This window comes from Rhyacophila brunnea, unplaced genomic scaffold (genome assembly GCF_057557595.1).
Source record: "Rhyacophila brunnea isolate RB1 unplaced genomic scaffold, BYU_Rbru_1.0 scaffold_13, whole genome shotgun sequence".
Lineage (NCBI taxonomy): Eukaryota > Metazoa > Arthropoda > Insecta > Trichoptera > Rhyacophilidae > Rhyacophila > Rhyacophila brunnea.
Window position 1 is genome coordinate 15,768,173 of NW_028232785.1, and position 14,935 is coordinate 15,783,107.

General features: G+C 36.2%; 1 protein-coding gene across 1 annotated transcript in view; it reads right to left on the minus strand.

The window, feature by feature from the left end:
* Window positions 1-14,935, minus strand: part of LOC147076645 (gelsolin-like) — a 94,155-nt gene that overhangs the window by 31,621 nt on the left and 47,599 nt on the right. The window contains exons 4-6 of the mRNA XM_085940386.1: window positions 7,690-7,764; window positions 6,340-6,532; window positions 4,362-4,477 (exon numbers count right to left, since the gene is read on the minus strand). Coding sequence (XP_085796512.1) covers window positions 4,362-4,477; window positions 6,340-6,532; window positions 7,690-7,764 — 384 coding nt within the window. The remainder of the gene's footprint in view (window positions 1-4,361; window positions 4,478-6,339; window positions 6,533-7,689; window positions 7,765-14,935) is intronic.

Genomic DNA, 14,935 nt, shown 5'->3' on the forward strand with positions numbered 1-14,935 from the left:
ATACGTAAACAGAATGTAGACGATGAATTTTAATCAGTTTCTATCTACTACTTAGTAGTTTTAATTCATTTTACTCTTGACATACTGTTTTCTTTATTGCGGATTGAGAATTACCATGCCTAAGGCTTTATATAAAAATAAAGAACTCTTTTTTCGTCGGAACTTAAACATATGCATGATTAAATCATTATTTACGTGTGCATATTTAAATTCTCACCAACTATTAAATCATAATATGGCGATATTACATTTATTACAAATTGATTTAATAAGCATTTCCATGCAGTGACGTCCCGTGGGGGTAGGCAGATTGAGCGTCGCTTGGGGGCGGCAGTTGCTTGAAGGGCGGCAAATCGAGGAGAATCATTAGGTATATATAGAAATAGGTACATAAACTTAGTAATAACGTAAATATCTTTTCATTAAAAAATTGAGCTCACTGGTTGGAAACAAAATGTACCTATTAATTAACATGTAAGGTTTAACGTGAATGAATTTTTTTGTCGATTTCGTGATGTCTAGTTTACTTCCATTGTTCTTGTACGTGACGTCCTTGATGACCAGTAATGACACGTGCAGATTTGCGAATTATATTTTAATTATAGGTAGGTACATAATAACCTAATAAATTTATTCAAATATTTTTGCCAGTCACTCAGTGAAAGTTGTCAGATGTATTTTTAAATGTATTTGAAACCGTGGACCCGCAATATTATCTACTGAAGTAGAGATGGCGTTTAAATTAAATTTAGCGATATATATTTTGTTACTAATGTATCCATACAACACATTTTTTTTAATATTGGAGTCATGAAAGGATGGTAAAAAATACTGTATAAAAATACTGTAAGTATAAAAAAGTAGATTGGAGTGAGTTGCGTGAGATTTTTGATGTGAATGAGGCGGTACAATACTTTTATAATGTTGTATATAATGTGTTTAATAAATGTTTTTCAAGGAAGTCACTATGTCGAGGTGGAAGACGATATCCGAAATGGTTTTCTCGGGAGATTATTAGAGACATTAGTGTCAAACACTACTATCATACAGCCTGGAAGGCTAAGCATGGTCAGCATGACTATGAAATGTTTGGCCTTTATCGTATGAGAGTGAGCCAAGCTGTTCGGCTGGCCTATCGAACATATCGCACCGTGAGTGTAAAACCAACGTATGTGCAAATTACATAGTTTGGAGATATAAGGGTTTGAAGTTTTCATTTGGTCAGGATAAATAGAGTTTCTAAAATAAAACCATAATATTTGGTGTATGTATACATTATGACATGTTCTTTTATTAATTTTATTTTTTTTCATATAAATCCATCAAGATTACAAGTTTTAGCAGTTGCTATGGTTTTACACTTTCATGATGCATAGAAAATGTTGATATTTCGCAGTTACCTGAATTGCAGTAAGATTTTTATTGGGAACTTTGGTAATACCATTATAATATAATATATTATATAATTATTAAATAAATCAAGAATGATATTTACCTATAATATTTTGATATTTTAAGCTTACTAACTATAATTTATTAAAATAGATGCATACAATTTTAAACCAAAATAAAAATAGCAAATTACAATAATTGTAATGTTTTTATAATTAATTTTATCGACGTCAATTATTATCTGAATCTGTATTTAAATGTTTAGATGAAAGTTTTTTTTATAAAAATTGTGGTGTATTTCTGGTATCACTTTTGATGAACATAGGGAAATCAAGTCATTTAATTTTGCTTCGGAGATCCGAGGTGGTTTTATAAATGCTTTGTGTAGTTGAGGTTGTACTGATTGACGTCCGCCCTGACGTTTTCTAATATTTATTACATCAAACACTTCTGTTTCATACTTATTTTTATAGAACAGGCAATAAGGATTGTTTTTCCTCACTTCAATAACGCGAATGTCTACCCAACTAACCTTTTTACTATTTTCGTTGAGTTGAAAATTATTGCCCATTTCATTTGCTAACTTGTGAAAATCAAAAATCTCGTCAGTGCCAATTTCCAGTGAATCACTGGAATCCACTGTATTGGTATATAAATTGGACCTGACTTCAAGACTATTTTTTTGTTTCTCTATGCAAGAGTGTTATAGAGTCACCCTCATTCTAGGTGTGTCCTACGACCAAAAAGTTGTGTGTGATTTTTGGGATATTAAAATTCTGGACGGCGTATAAATACATTGCTGTAATAAATTTATTTTTATTCTGTCCGGCACAATTATCCGAATAAAAAAAGACTTCCTTCCCAATTGATTGGTCTTCCAAAAATTTTACAACACAAGAACCAATTGCATTGGCCCCTTTTTTGTAGTCCCTTCATGCTAAACAAAACAGTAACCATTTTTATTATTAATGTGTGTAAGATGCTAAAATTATAGGTTGAAAGCTTTCTTTTATATAATAGCACTGATATCTGGGCATTTGGTGTTGATAATACGGCCTGCAGATTATAGCAACATACTATTTTATTCGTCTTTCGCCTTCTGTGTTCTCGATAATTGTTTTTTTTTTTTGATGAATGTCATATATTATTTAACTTGAAATATATTTTTCTCTTCGCTACTGCAATTTTTATATTTTTCACAAAAGTCACATAGGTCCTTGTTTGGTTGAAAAAAGCCTATATTATAATGGGTATTGTTCCTCTTGCAAACCAGCAGCATCCTTATCTATATCCAACATGGGTTCTTCAGCATCAGGAAATGTACTTGTCACATTTTTGAAAATCTGTAACATTGCAAAAACAAAAATATCATAGATCTAATTGATATACTGTTGTGTTAATTGAAAGAGTTTATTATTGTAGGTGCATAAAATAAATACATAGGTACATAAGATAAGTCGATAATAATAAGTTTCATAACAATAATAATATTAAGGTTAGTTTTGTATATCATTTTAGTATAATATTTATCACAAAGTCTTACCTTTTTAGAAGTTTTTCAGCTTTTAAAGCTAACTCCACCATCATTCGAATCCTTAAACTCATATTTGATAAAAAATAAAATACACTGCACTACATTACTTGAATCAAAGGAAACAATAATGTATTGTAGAATACATCTGGATGCGTTATCTAAGTCTTAACACTGAATCATTTCAATAATTGCCTGCTATCACAATAATAAAAACAATGCCACATTGCATTCACCAAAAGAATGCGTCTGATGCTCGGGTTTCACAATTAGTCATGGATAATCATTTGCAGATACTATGGTTTTACATTAACAATGGAAGTAAATCTTTGTATTGTAAAACCCAAATATCTGTCTTTTTTAATGAAAATTTTTAAGTTTGCAGTAACTTCAATTTTACATTATCAAGTTTATGACTTTTGCAGTTGTTTTGCATTTAAATCTCGAAATTGAAAAATTTACACTTGCTATGGTTTTACACTCACGGTGCGATATATGGAATCGGTAAAGGAATGCATTCGCGAAAATCCTAAATCGTTTTGGGATTATATAAAATCATTAAGAAAGGATGGTGGATTTGCCAATGCGATGACTTGGAAGGGCGAAGAGGTGACTGGACATAGAATGGCAGAAGCATTTGCTGGTCATTTCAGGTCCGTCTACGCAAGTACCTAGTACTCCGAATCTGGATGTCGCCTCAACGTCAAGAAAACGATCGTGCGGTGCCCAATCCGTTGACATCTTCCCAATTGATGAACGTGAAGTGTTTAGATTTATTAAAAAACTTAAGAATACGCGCTCTTTGGGACCGGATAACGTCCCTACATTTTTTTTAAAGGGGTACTGTATAAAAATGGGGCGGCATATTGGCGCTGCTTAGGGGCGGCATTATGTCTAGGGACGTGACTGTTTCCATGTAGGTATCAAGTTATAGCTAACTTTGTAAATCAATGACCGCGACAATAATCTTTGTACCTATATCTGTTCTCACTTAGTTAGTTAATAGCCTAATTATTACATAATTATTATAAGTTGATAAAATAATAATCAGTACGTCATGATTGATGAAAAGAGAATTATTCGATTGTAAGTTTTCGACCGAAGCACATTGCTCTGTGCTGTGATTCACATTATTGTAACAATTGTACACCTGTACTTATGCAAGTTAAATAAACTCACACCCTTCATAATCACGACAACGACTTCTCACCTCTCCTCGTCACAACACCATTGGCCCTCACATCGACGACCCCTACTAATAATATAATAATAAATTTAAATATAAATAATAATATTAAATATTTTTTTTAAAGTACGTATAAGTACCTAACGTATTTTGGAATTGCGTGGCGTCCAGTTGTCCGGCGCCAAATCGTCCTAGACCCGAGATTCACTACCTACATAATTAATATTATGTAATTGATTTTTGTTTCCATACCTGTCTGACTCGGATATTCTTCTTCCCTTTGACCTGGAACATGCGCTTCTCGGCTCCAGCATTGGTTGTAACGTGGGTGAATCCACTCGCGTGTCCTCCATCTAAATACCGGATTGCTAGAAACACAAGAACGACGAAGATTATTATCAAATTTATTAACTTCTTCATCATTACTTCTCCTTCATCAGCAAGAATCATTAATGGAAGAAGAGATAGTACGTCAGACAAGATTAAGCTATTTTGAAAGTGACATATCCGAATGGAAATTGGTGATTGGTGATTGGCGATGATGGTGGTATTTCTAGTGAGCTTGGAATCCGCATGGATGTGGCGCGCTCTGCGTTCAACCAACTTGGAGTCGCATGGAGGTCAAGGCTGTATTCTGTGAGGACCAAATGTCGTTTGTTTAACGCGTGCGTGCTACCTGTGCTCCTGTAGGTATGGCTGTGAGACATGGCATCTTACTAAGCTTCAAGAGTCTCGGCTTTTGAGCTTTGAGAGTCGATGTCTCCGCCGAATCTTAGGGGTACAATGGTACGACCGTGTTACAAACACCCGAGTTCGTGAGCAGACACAACAGCCTTCGGTGATTGAAGTTACACTTCAAGCAAGAAGTTACACCACAGCCTCAAGGGTTCCGTCGCCGTGGCCGGCCCTCCCTCACCCTGCAGCGATGCTACAAAAGCGACCTACGTGCTGCAGGTCTGACATGGCGGGAGGCGCAGGAGTTGGCGATGGACCGAGGGAAGTGGCGCCAACTTGTGCTTACCCTATGCCCCAATGTTGGGACGTTACAGGGTGAAAGAAGAAGACATTGAGATGTAACTAGTCTGGTCACCAGAGGGGGGGATGCAGTGGTGTTGTCGAAGGACAAAAGGTTTTTCCGCTATGAATTTTGTCATACATGGACAATCGACGCCATCTTGGTAAATTGGTGACCATTGACGATTTCCACGTAATTCTACCAACTGTTAAAATGGCGACAATCTAATGGAGTTATCAAGACTGGCATTGAATGCGTTTGGCAGCCTGAATAGTATCTTCAAAATTATTGACTTCCCATTGTGTCTTAACCCATAGCTTACGGGCCGCACAAAATTGTGTTTTTGCTAATTACTTTTCAAATGCAAATTAACATATTAATTACAAAATTAATTAAAAGGGCCCGTAAGCATTGTGTTAAGCCTAAAATGTTCAACCAATGTGCGGTACCAACTCACGTTTGCATGTGAAGCATGCATTCTTAATGTAAGACACATCTGAGTAACACGGAAAGGAGCATGTTGGCCATAACGTGGAAAGATCACAAAAGTAAGCAGACAAAAGTACGCTATGTGATAGAGGTCGCTAAGTAGTGCGTAGTTCTCTGACTTTCATTTGGGGGCTCCGAGTTTGACCACGGTAAGGTCACAATCTATTCAAGTGATTTTCTCAAAGCCTGGGTGCTTGTTATTGTTTCACTTATATTACTAAATACACTATTGTCATTGGTCTTCATAAAATGAAGTAGATAAAGTGACAATGAGCTGGACATGTCACTCGATGAGCTTGCGGATAACCGCTAGACAAATGCCATCATATAGTGGTACCTAATAGACACTAAACGATACTGGGACGCCCTAAACCCGCTGGAAAGGTCAGTGGATATAATATGTACGTTGGCAGCGAAGTACTATGGATAGAGAATAGTTTAGAGAGCTATGGGAGGCATTCATCCAGCAGTGGATCGACCACGGATGATGATTAATGATTATGATCAATTGTTATTGATATCAATATTTTACTAATTAATTATTGATAAACTCTCTTGCAATACACAAATTTCTTCGAGTATCGTCTGCAATTTTATTATTACAGCCCACTAAACTTTGTCACAAAATAAACTCTGCCACTAGTCCAAAATGTTGATGAAAGAAGGAGGGCTAACAGCATAATATGGTAACAACCCAAGTACCAGCAAAAATGTGTACCCACTCACCAGGTTTATAGTATCCCAAGAAGAGTGGCGATTCGTGTCCTTGGACCTCTCTGTACTGAATGGGACCACCTCCCAGATGGTCATCCAGAGCGACAGTCAGGAAAGCAGCAGCACCGCTCTCATCTTGAGATGTCTTACTGCCCAGCCAGAAGTGAAGATCGTGCGAAAGGCGTTTTTTCGAATCCTCTTTGGTCTGAAAAGTCAAAGATAAAAAGAACTTTTTATATACCTACCACATTTTTAAATTTTCTGTTGAATCATATTATAAACTTGGAAATTATATGTACCTATTAATAAATACTTTTTTGTACTTGATAGAAATACTGAATAAATAATATTTATTCAGTATTAAGTATATTATAGAATACTGAAATGTCATTTTGACATTGGTATTGATTTCCATAGTAACGTACGTATATATTAATAATTTAGTTGCTAGGACCCCCTTAGCAACCAATAATAGTGTTTAATTTAAAGGAATTTTTTCCGAAACATACAAAACAGAATTAACTGAAAATGAATTCAATTCTGCTTAAAAATGGCTAAAAGTATTAAAATAATGCATTGTCGTCGTGTTCTGATATATATTCTAAAAGTTTCAAATGTCTAGCTAGTCGGGAAGTTAGTTAAAAATCTTCAATCGTCCAATACAAATCTTGGACAAACAAGAAAAAATCTGTACCGGACAAACAAGAATACGAGCTAGTAAAAACGTGGTAAATAATTATTTTTAAAGAGGAAAATATGACACTATGAATGAAAGCTGAGGCTTTTTAATTATGTTTATGGCTATACTTACCTCAGTTGAGGCATGGTCTAAAAAGATCGTGGCTAGGCGATGGGTTGCGGGTGCAAATGACGCATGCCGAACGAAATATAATTTGTCATAAAAATCCTACATGCGTCCAATTAATGTTCTGTTTATTGTTCTATTAGTAACAATAATAATATATGCATTGACATTTTTTCTTTTTCAAGTACCTAAATGGGTAACGTTTTTTGTCATCTTTACACGATGTAATAATTAATAGCCCCGTCGCCATCACGAAACAAATTTACGTATTCACACCTCGACGCTCACTCTCCGAATCCCAGCGAGTCCAAAATTTCGTCGCGCCTATAGTTGAAAATTATTTGCCGATTCACTGATGTATCGTCTTAAGGGCGACACTTTCTGTAAGGATATCATTGTCCGTATTATGGCAGTACTACAGTTTTCCCGAGACTATGTCGGCGACGCCAAGTCGGCTGCGCCAAACCGGCCACGCCAATTTGGACACGCCAAACGATGTCAAATCGTTACGTTCGCATTATGAAATTTAGTCAAATAGTAAATGGTAAATAACTCACATTCAGGATGATGTAGGAATCCCCTGTGTAGAATTTTCCATACTCTGCCTTTGAAACGGGCACCGGTTCGAAATTCTGAAACAAAAATAACAGAACATTATAGTCAGATACAATATTATTATTACCAATATATACTGATAAAAAAAATAGTCCACGCACTTTACAGAGTCACTGTTGTACGCTAAAATTGCTTCGCATCTGTTTTGGTATTATTTGTGTGTGCATTAAGGCCTGTAATAAAACACTACTTAGAACCGCCTGCAATTATTACCGTATCACCAATTGGTTAGGCGTACAGTGCAGGGTCGTAAAGGGCGGAGTTTCTATTGTTATTGAGAGTCACTGGTCATAAACAAGTCATAAACTTATTCTTTGGATTCGTCTACAGAGTGTTCATATAGTGATTGTTATCTGGTTATCTATATAGCTGGGCGCGTCTTTAGTGTCAAATGTATGAAATTATGTTCTTCCTATTATTGATTTTACTTTAACAGCATTATACTTATGTGTTGAAAATGCCAATTGTAATTATTGTTCTCCGAAGTCCTAATGATTATATGTATAATTAAATGACATTGCCAACGAAATTATGTATTTCCGGTATTATAATTGTTTATTTCTCTATAAATTTATAACTAATATATTCAATAACGATAATGAGATCGGTAAGGCTAATTCATAAATTCCAAAACATTGTATATTCCCAATCCCAACTAAATAAATAATAATACACGATGTTTTCATTGAATTGTAATTATCGGTATAAGTAAATAATATATAGGTACCTATGTTCTAATGTACGCATTTTTATTCCATATTTTATTAAAACAATAAGTCATAAAAATATGCTTATTTACCGTAATTCTTCATGCACACCCTGTGTCAATACTACCAAAGAACACCAACACAACTGCAAATCGTTTTTAGCGTACAACAGTGCCGATGTAGAACGAATCACTCATCCATCATTCTACCAAATGAAATGGAGATGTAATAATTCCTAATAAAGAATCACGCGAAGACGGAAGTAGTAGGGTAGTTTAAATAATTAATAGCTAACGTGTCCGGTCACCCTGAGTTGTTGTCATGGCCCCCACAAGAGGGCCTAAGTGTGATAAATACACAATACATTACAAATTTTATATTTTACAGAGTTTTATTTTTTAGGACATTCCCAGAGTATGTGGTTTGCATCTTGTACCTATTTCTACGCCACTGTGGACATGTTGAACGAGGAACAAAACCAAGCTGATGGAGCCTGCCAGCGAAGCCTGCAAGAATTTACTGGTGTAATGATCTGGAGTCAAAGCAGTTCGCCATTAAATTTGACATTTAGAAAAATATATATATGTACTTATTATCATGCCCCCCCCCATCCTGAAGCGGGCCCCCAGCCAGGATGTTTGGCGGACCCCCCCTACATACCGCTATGGTTAAAGGCAATGTGATGTTCTACAGTAGTGTTGCCAAAATGGTTTTACGCGGTTAAATTGAGGACATTCCGTGTATTTTAAACCGTATCCGGAAATTTATACGTAAATAGTTTACCGCAGGACACTTATTCGTGCGCCGCAGTACGTGAAACACGAGTTCGTGTAACATTTAATCAAATGACGAGTTCTTCGTTAAACATTTCACCGTGGAGTACCTATATTTGTACGTATGCTACAACGTGTGGCGAATTTTATGAGATGTATTTACTAGGTTAGGTTAGGTTGTTTTTTTTTCGACCATGTCCGATCCTAATAGGATCATATGGGCCTCCGCAGAGTAGAGGTTTGTATTAACAGATTTTGTTTTTTACGAGAAATGGATGTCAGCCACTTGCTCAACCTATTAGGTCCATACCCTGACTCACACACAAATTGAAAAACAATATGTGTACTTGCCAGACCCAGGATTCGAATCTGGGACCCACGGCGTGATAGCCCAACGCTTAAGCCGCGCGGCCACCGTGGGTGTACGTGGGGATATTATAGTCAGATATAATATTATTACCAATTAATATGATACCAAATGAAAAAGATATGTAATAATTCCAAATAAAGAATCACGCGAAGACGGAAGGAGTAGGGGTAGTTTAAATAATTAATTGCTAACGTGTCCGGTCACCCTGAGCTGTTGTCATGGCCCCACAAGAGGGCCTAAATGAGATAAATACACAATACATTACAATTTTTCTTTCCATGCCAATTATGTATGCCTGTCTTTGGTGACTGTTTGACAGACAAATGACTCTCAGTCATGACAAAAAAGAAAAAGTGATAATCTAGTTGAAACTCCCCCCCCCCCCTACTGTGTAAGCGTGTTTACCACTTGAGAAACACTGCTTCAGTGGTCTTACTAGGTCTAAAAATAGTACCAAAGTTATATTTTGATTTAAACACTGTATCAACAACTGCTTAAGTTAAAACGATAATAAACGTTTTTATGGAGCAAAATGATTATTTTATTTTCTTTATTATTTTTGCGGCCAAAAATATCATAACAATTTCTAGTGTTGCCAGACACGTACGCAGGGAATTCAGAAATAATGGGAACTGAAATACCTAACGGGTAAGGAGTAGCAGGTAACCGATCTCGAGTAAGGAAGAATCCGGGATAAACTTAAATACGTGTCAAGAATACGTCATACGTCGAATACTGACAACAACTGCTCTCGGTTAATGCATTGACGCCAATGACATTATTAATGGACGACGCACTCAGTACAGTAGCACATTCGCACGTGCATAGGTAAACGTCACGCAATATCCATTATGCGATATCACGCATCGGGAATTTATAGCAATATCACCTTTATTGTAATGGCGTTAGAACAGAGTTTCTAGTATCAATGTACATTTGAGCGAACCCGTTCGAAGCAAACCATGCGGCAGACCCGACAAAAAGGATTGAGAATTTATAGCAATATCACCTTTATTGTAATGGCGTTAGAACAGATTATGCCATTCGGCAGACCCGACAAAAAAGTGAGTGTCATTTTTTTCCAAATGCGTCGTCCATATTAATGTCATTGATTAACGCTCATTTAATATTGGTGTATTACACACACTATTGCACGTGTATAATTCGCGTTTCATTTTAGTAGGACACGCACATATTCAAAACCCTGCATCAAAATGTAGCGTATTGAATATAGCCTATCGGAATTATATTTATTATATTCTGTTCTGTACACGTACGTTTGTGAGGTTGTGATAAACGTGCCCTTTACCTATCAGAAGCGGCGAATACTGTCTGTTGTACGGAGTGGAATTTAATAATAATTAATCAACAGATTTTTTTCAACTCATTGGTTCCTTGCTCTGGATCAGTCATATTATATAAGTTAGAAGATAATATGCATTTTTGCCATCCGCATAATCGAATCCTTAGCCCACATCTTTAAAGACGCTGCATGTCACTAAAGGTCAGACATAGAGGTTGAGTTGAAAATACTGTCATCAGTTTTTGTACACAAGTATCGGATGAAACTACCCATACTCAGTACGTGTGGCCCAATAAACTTATTCCAAAAAACTTGTGATGATATCATCGCGAGTCGCTGGCTAGTTGAAAGACTTTCAATACTATTGACGTTATATGCGCGCGAGAGAGGTGAATACAATTATATTTTAATTTATTAGTCTATGCTTGCGAATGACATCATCTTATGTATGAACAAATGGGTCATAAATTTTCTGTAGCAGCCTATTATTCCCTCTAAAATATGGTGAGGTGACTGAGTGACGCAGTTTACAAAGAATTACAATTAACAAGAATTTTACAACATAACATAAAAACAACTCATAAATTTTAAATATGTTTAAAATTTTAAAATGGACATTTCGAAAAGCCCAGCTCAGTGTATTTTTAGCGATTCTATTGAAGCCGATATTTCAAATACTAATATGGAGTCAAGTTTTAGTTCCAGTTTAGTATGAGACTACGCACGCCAAACGCTATATATAGTATTCCAAATACTAGTAAGTATTTTGGAACAAGTTTTGATAGTAAGTATTTTTTTATACTGGTAGTAAGTATACTTAGTCTTCAAAATCGACCAGTTTTCCCACCTCTAGTCAGGTATGTCCAATGCAGCTTTTCAAATTAACAACGAGGAAGCCTATGCCGCAGTGCAGAGAGAAAGAGAAGATTTTTATCATCCCGATTTAAACAGAGGCGTAATTTCTTGAAGTTGCAGTTAGTTGTACCTTAATTATGTCACCATTTCTTAACATTTCTTACACATTTTTTTCTTAGTGGTGACAAGAACTTAAAGGTTGTGTACAACACTGCTGTAGGCGTTTATTCTATCAAATACCTACTAAATAAAATTTGATTGACAGTAAAGAAAGACAGACACTTAACAGCGTGTTATTTTTGATAATAATATCAACTTGGAAGGTGTCCAAAATAAAAAAAAATCCAATTAAGTAAAAAACGCAAAAAAAACTGGTGAGCAAATGGGATTCTTGGAGGTGCCACGTGGTCTCCATATGCTCCAGTAGCGGACATGGCCGAAGAAGAAGAAACCAAGCCATACTATATACGTAACAGTGGCGAGGGGTGGAGGTAGGCTGTTAAAATCCGACATATTATATTGCACACTAAGTCATACTGATTATAAGCTTTGTCAGTCATAATTATTTGTTTTCGTTGTACCTACTAAGAATATAATTTGCAGATGGTGCTGGTTAGTTTTTAAAATCAAATCAAACCCTGCCTAAACCACACCATAATAGTTTAGGAATGCCATGGGCGATCTGACAAAAATAGTGGACACTTTTTCACTCATACTTATTAGAATTATTGAGAATATATTATTATATTACAGATGATTTAGGCTAGAAACAATAATCGATAAAAAGAATTCTTCTATCTATAAAATGTCTAAAATTATGCAATTAATCCATACATAATTTTATATATTTTATAGATAAATGGTTATTTTTTTATAATTATCTACTATGGCATGGATTAGCCAGTGTTTAATTGAATTTTAAAACGAACAAACACTATCTACACATTGTAAATACGTTTAACTGACAAAGTTTAGTATACCTATACCATGACCCCCACATCCTGAAGCGGGCCCCCTTACTTATCGCTAAGGGTAAATGCAGTGTGACGCGCTGCAGTAACGTTTTCCAAAATGGTGTACGCGGTAAAATTAAATTGTATTTTTAGCGATTTTTTGTATTTTTAATATGTACTTACATCCATTTGAATTGTGGAGTTGTTGAGTATCGGCACACAGTTTAAAATTGCATCGTACAACCAAATATTATTACAATATCGAAGCTAAATAGCGCGCAGGCAACTTTTTTTTACTATTAGAGCAAAGTTGTGATCTACGTTTATCTCATTTATCTGGTCGACTCGCCACACCGGGCCCTTCCTGTGCCCGGACCCCAGGCTAGAGCCCTGTCACCCCCCCCCCTTGTGGGGGCCATGACCTACACTATATTTATCTTCTTCCACGGCGCTACATCCCGGGGTGGGATTTGGCCTCCTCCACAACCGCTCTCCACTCACTCCGGTCTCTCACCACACTTTTCCAGTTACCGGGTCTTCCTATATGAAGCCAGTCCACTTCTACGGCGTCAGCCCATCTCCTTCTTGGACGGCCTCTGGGTCTCTTCCGTTGGGGTAGCCACTTCGTCATGATCCTTGGCGCTCTAGCTTCAGGAATTCTCTCCAAATGTCCCGTCCATCGTAGTCTTTGGGACTTACAGTATTTTATGATTGTTTGCTGTTCAATCAGCTCTTCCAACTCGTGGTTCATTTTTATTCTGTAGTTCCCATTTTCCAACGTGGGTCCAAAGATTTTGCGGAGTATTTTGCGCTCGAAGACAGCTAATTTGTTTTCCTCGTTTTGAGTTAAGCATCAAGTCTCACAGCCATAAGTGACCACTGGCCTTGTAATTGTTTTATAAATTAGAAGTTTACTTCTTCGGCCTAGAATTTTCGACCCCACCAGTCGCTTGCAGGCATGCCAGCATTCATTCCCGGAGATGAGTCGGATTTTTATCTCCTCTGCTATCTCCTATATCCTCTGCTACAATATATTTATGTCGGATCTTCTATTATCTTAATTATTTGCGCCGTGGCAATATTGAATGTTGGAAATCCCTGGAATTACCTAATATAATTTTATTAATGATTGGTCATAATATATAATTAATAATTTATTATTTAAGAGCATTTTTGTGTTTTTTTTGCCAAGTTAGAATCGTATTATTTATCTAGTGTGTTTTTGATTTTTGTATTTTTTGTCTTATCTTATCTGAAAGTGTTAGCGATAAAACATATTATAATACCTATTAATAACTAGTCAATACAGATGACTTTTTCATATTATTCAAAACGTAAATAGGTATCTACATAATATTGTATTAGTAGATAGGTAATATTGTGTACACAGAACAGACCAATACATATAATTCCGATAGGCTATTCCCCAATACACTGCACCAGGGTTTCCCAAACTTTTTCTGCAATGGAACACTTCGCAAATCCGGAAATTTTAACGGAACACTTAGTTTATTTTGTAGGTTATTTATTAGCGCAGCTAACCGTTCTGCTAATTTTCGCAACTGTCGTTAAACTGTCAAGACTTGTCAGCCGATCAGTTAAAAACAATATAGGTACCCCATCTTTTTCATACGCACGGTGTGAGGAAGATGGTCCTCCGTCTGTACCTAGATCATGGCCCCCACATCCTGAAGTGGGCCCCAGGCTATGATCTTTGGCGGGCCCCCTACTTATCGCTAACGTTAAAGGCAATGTGACGATCTACAGTTGCATATTCCAAATGGTGTTTGCGGTAAAATTAAGGGTATTTTTAGCGATTTTTTGTACTTATATTTAATACACCCCTTTTTATGTTGATATGCACAATTATAGACATGTTAAATATCAACAATAATCAAAAATTGTAAGTATAGCAAAACCACATATTATTAAATGTTAGTATGTTTTAAGTGAAACAGCGTCGCAGGCGACATTTTTTTACTATTAATGGATGTTTGTGGTGTGTGTTTATCTCACTTGGCTGGTCGATCTCTCACGCTGGGCCCCCCGTAACCCCATGCCCTCAGGCTAGAGGCCTATCAGCCCCCTCCTTGTGGGAGCCATGACCTATCTAGATACTTCACGTCATAAACATCATTGGAGATCATCACTCGCCTTTCAATATGAAGTAGATTCTTTAATTATTTTAGTTTTACTTATTTTACTTCTACTTATTAGAAGATCTTTA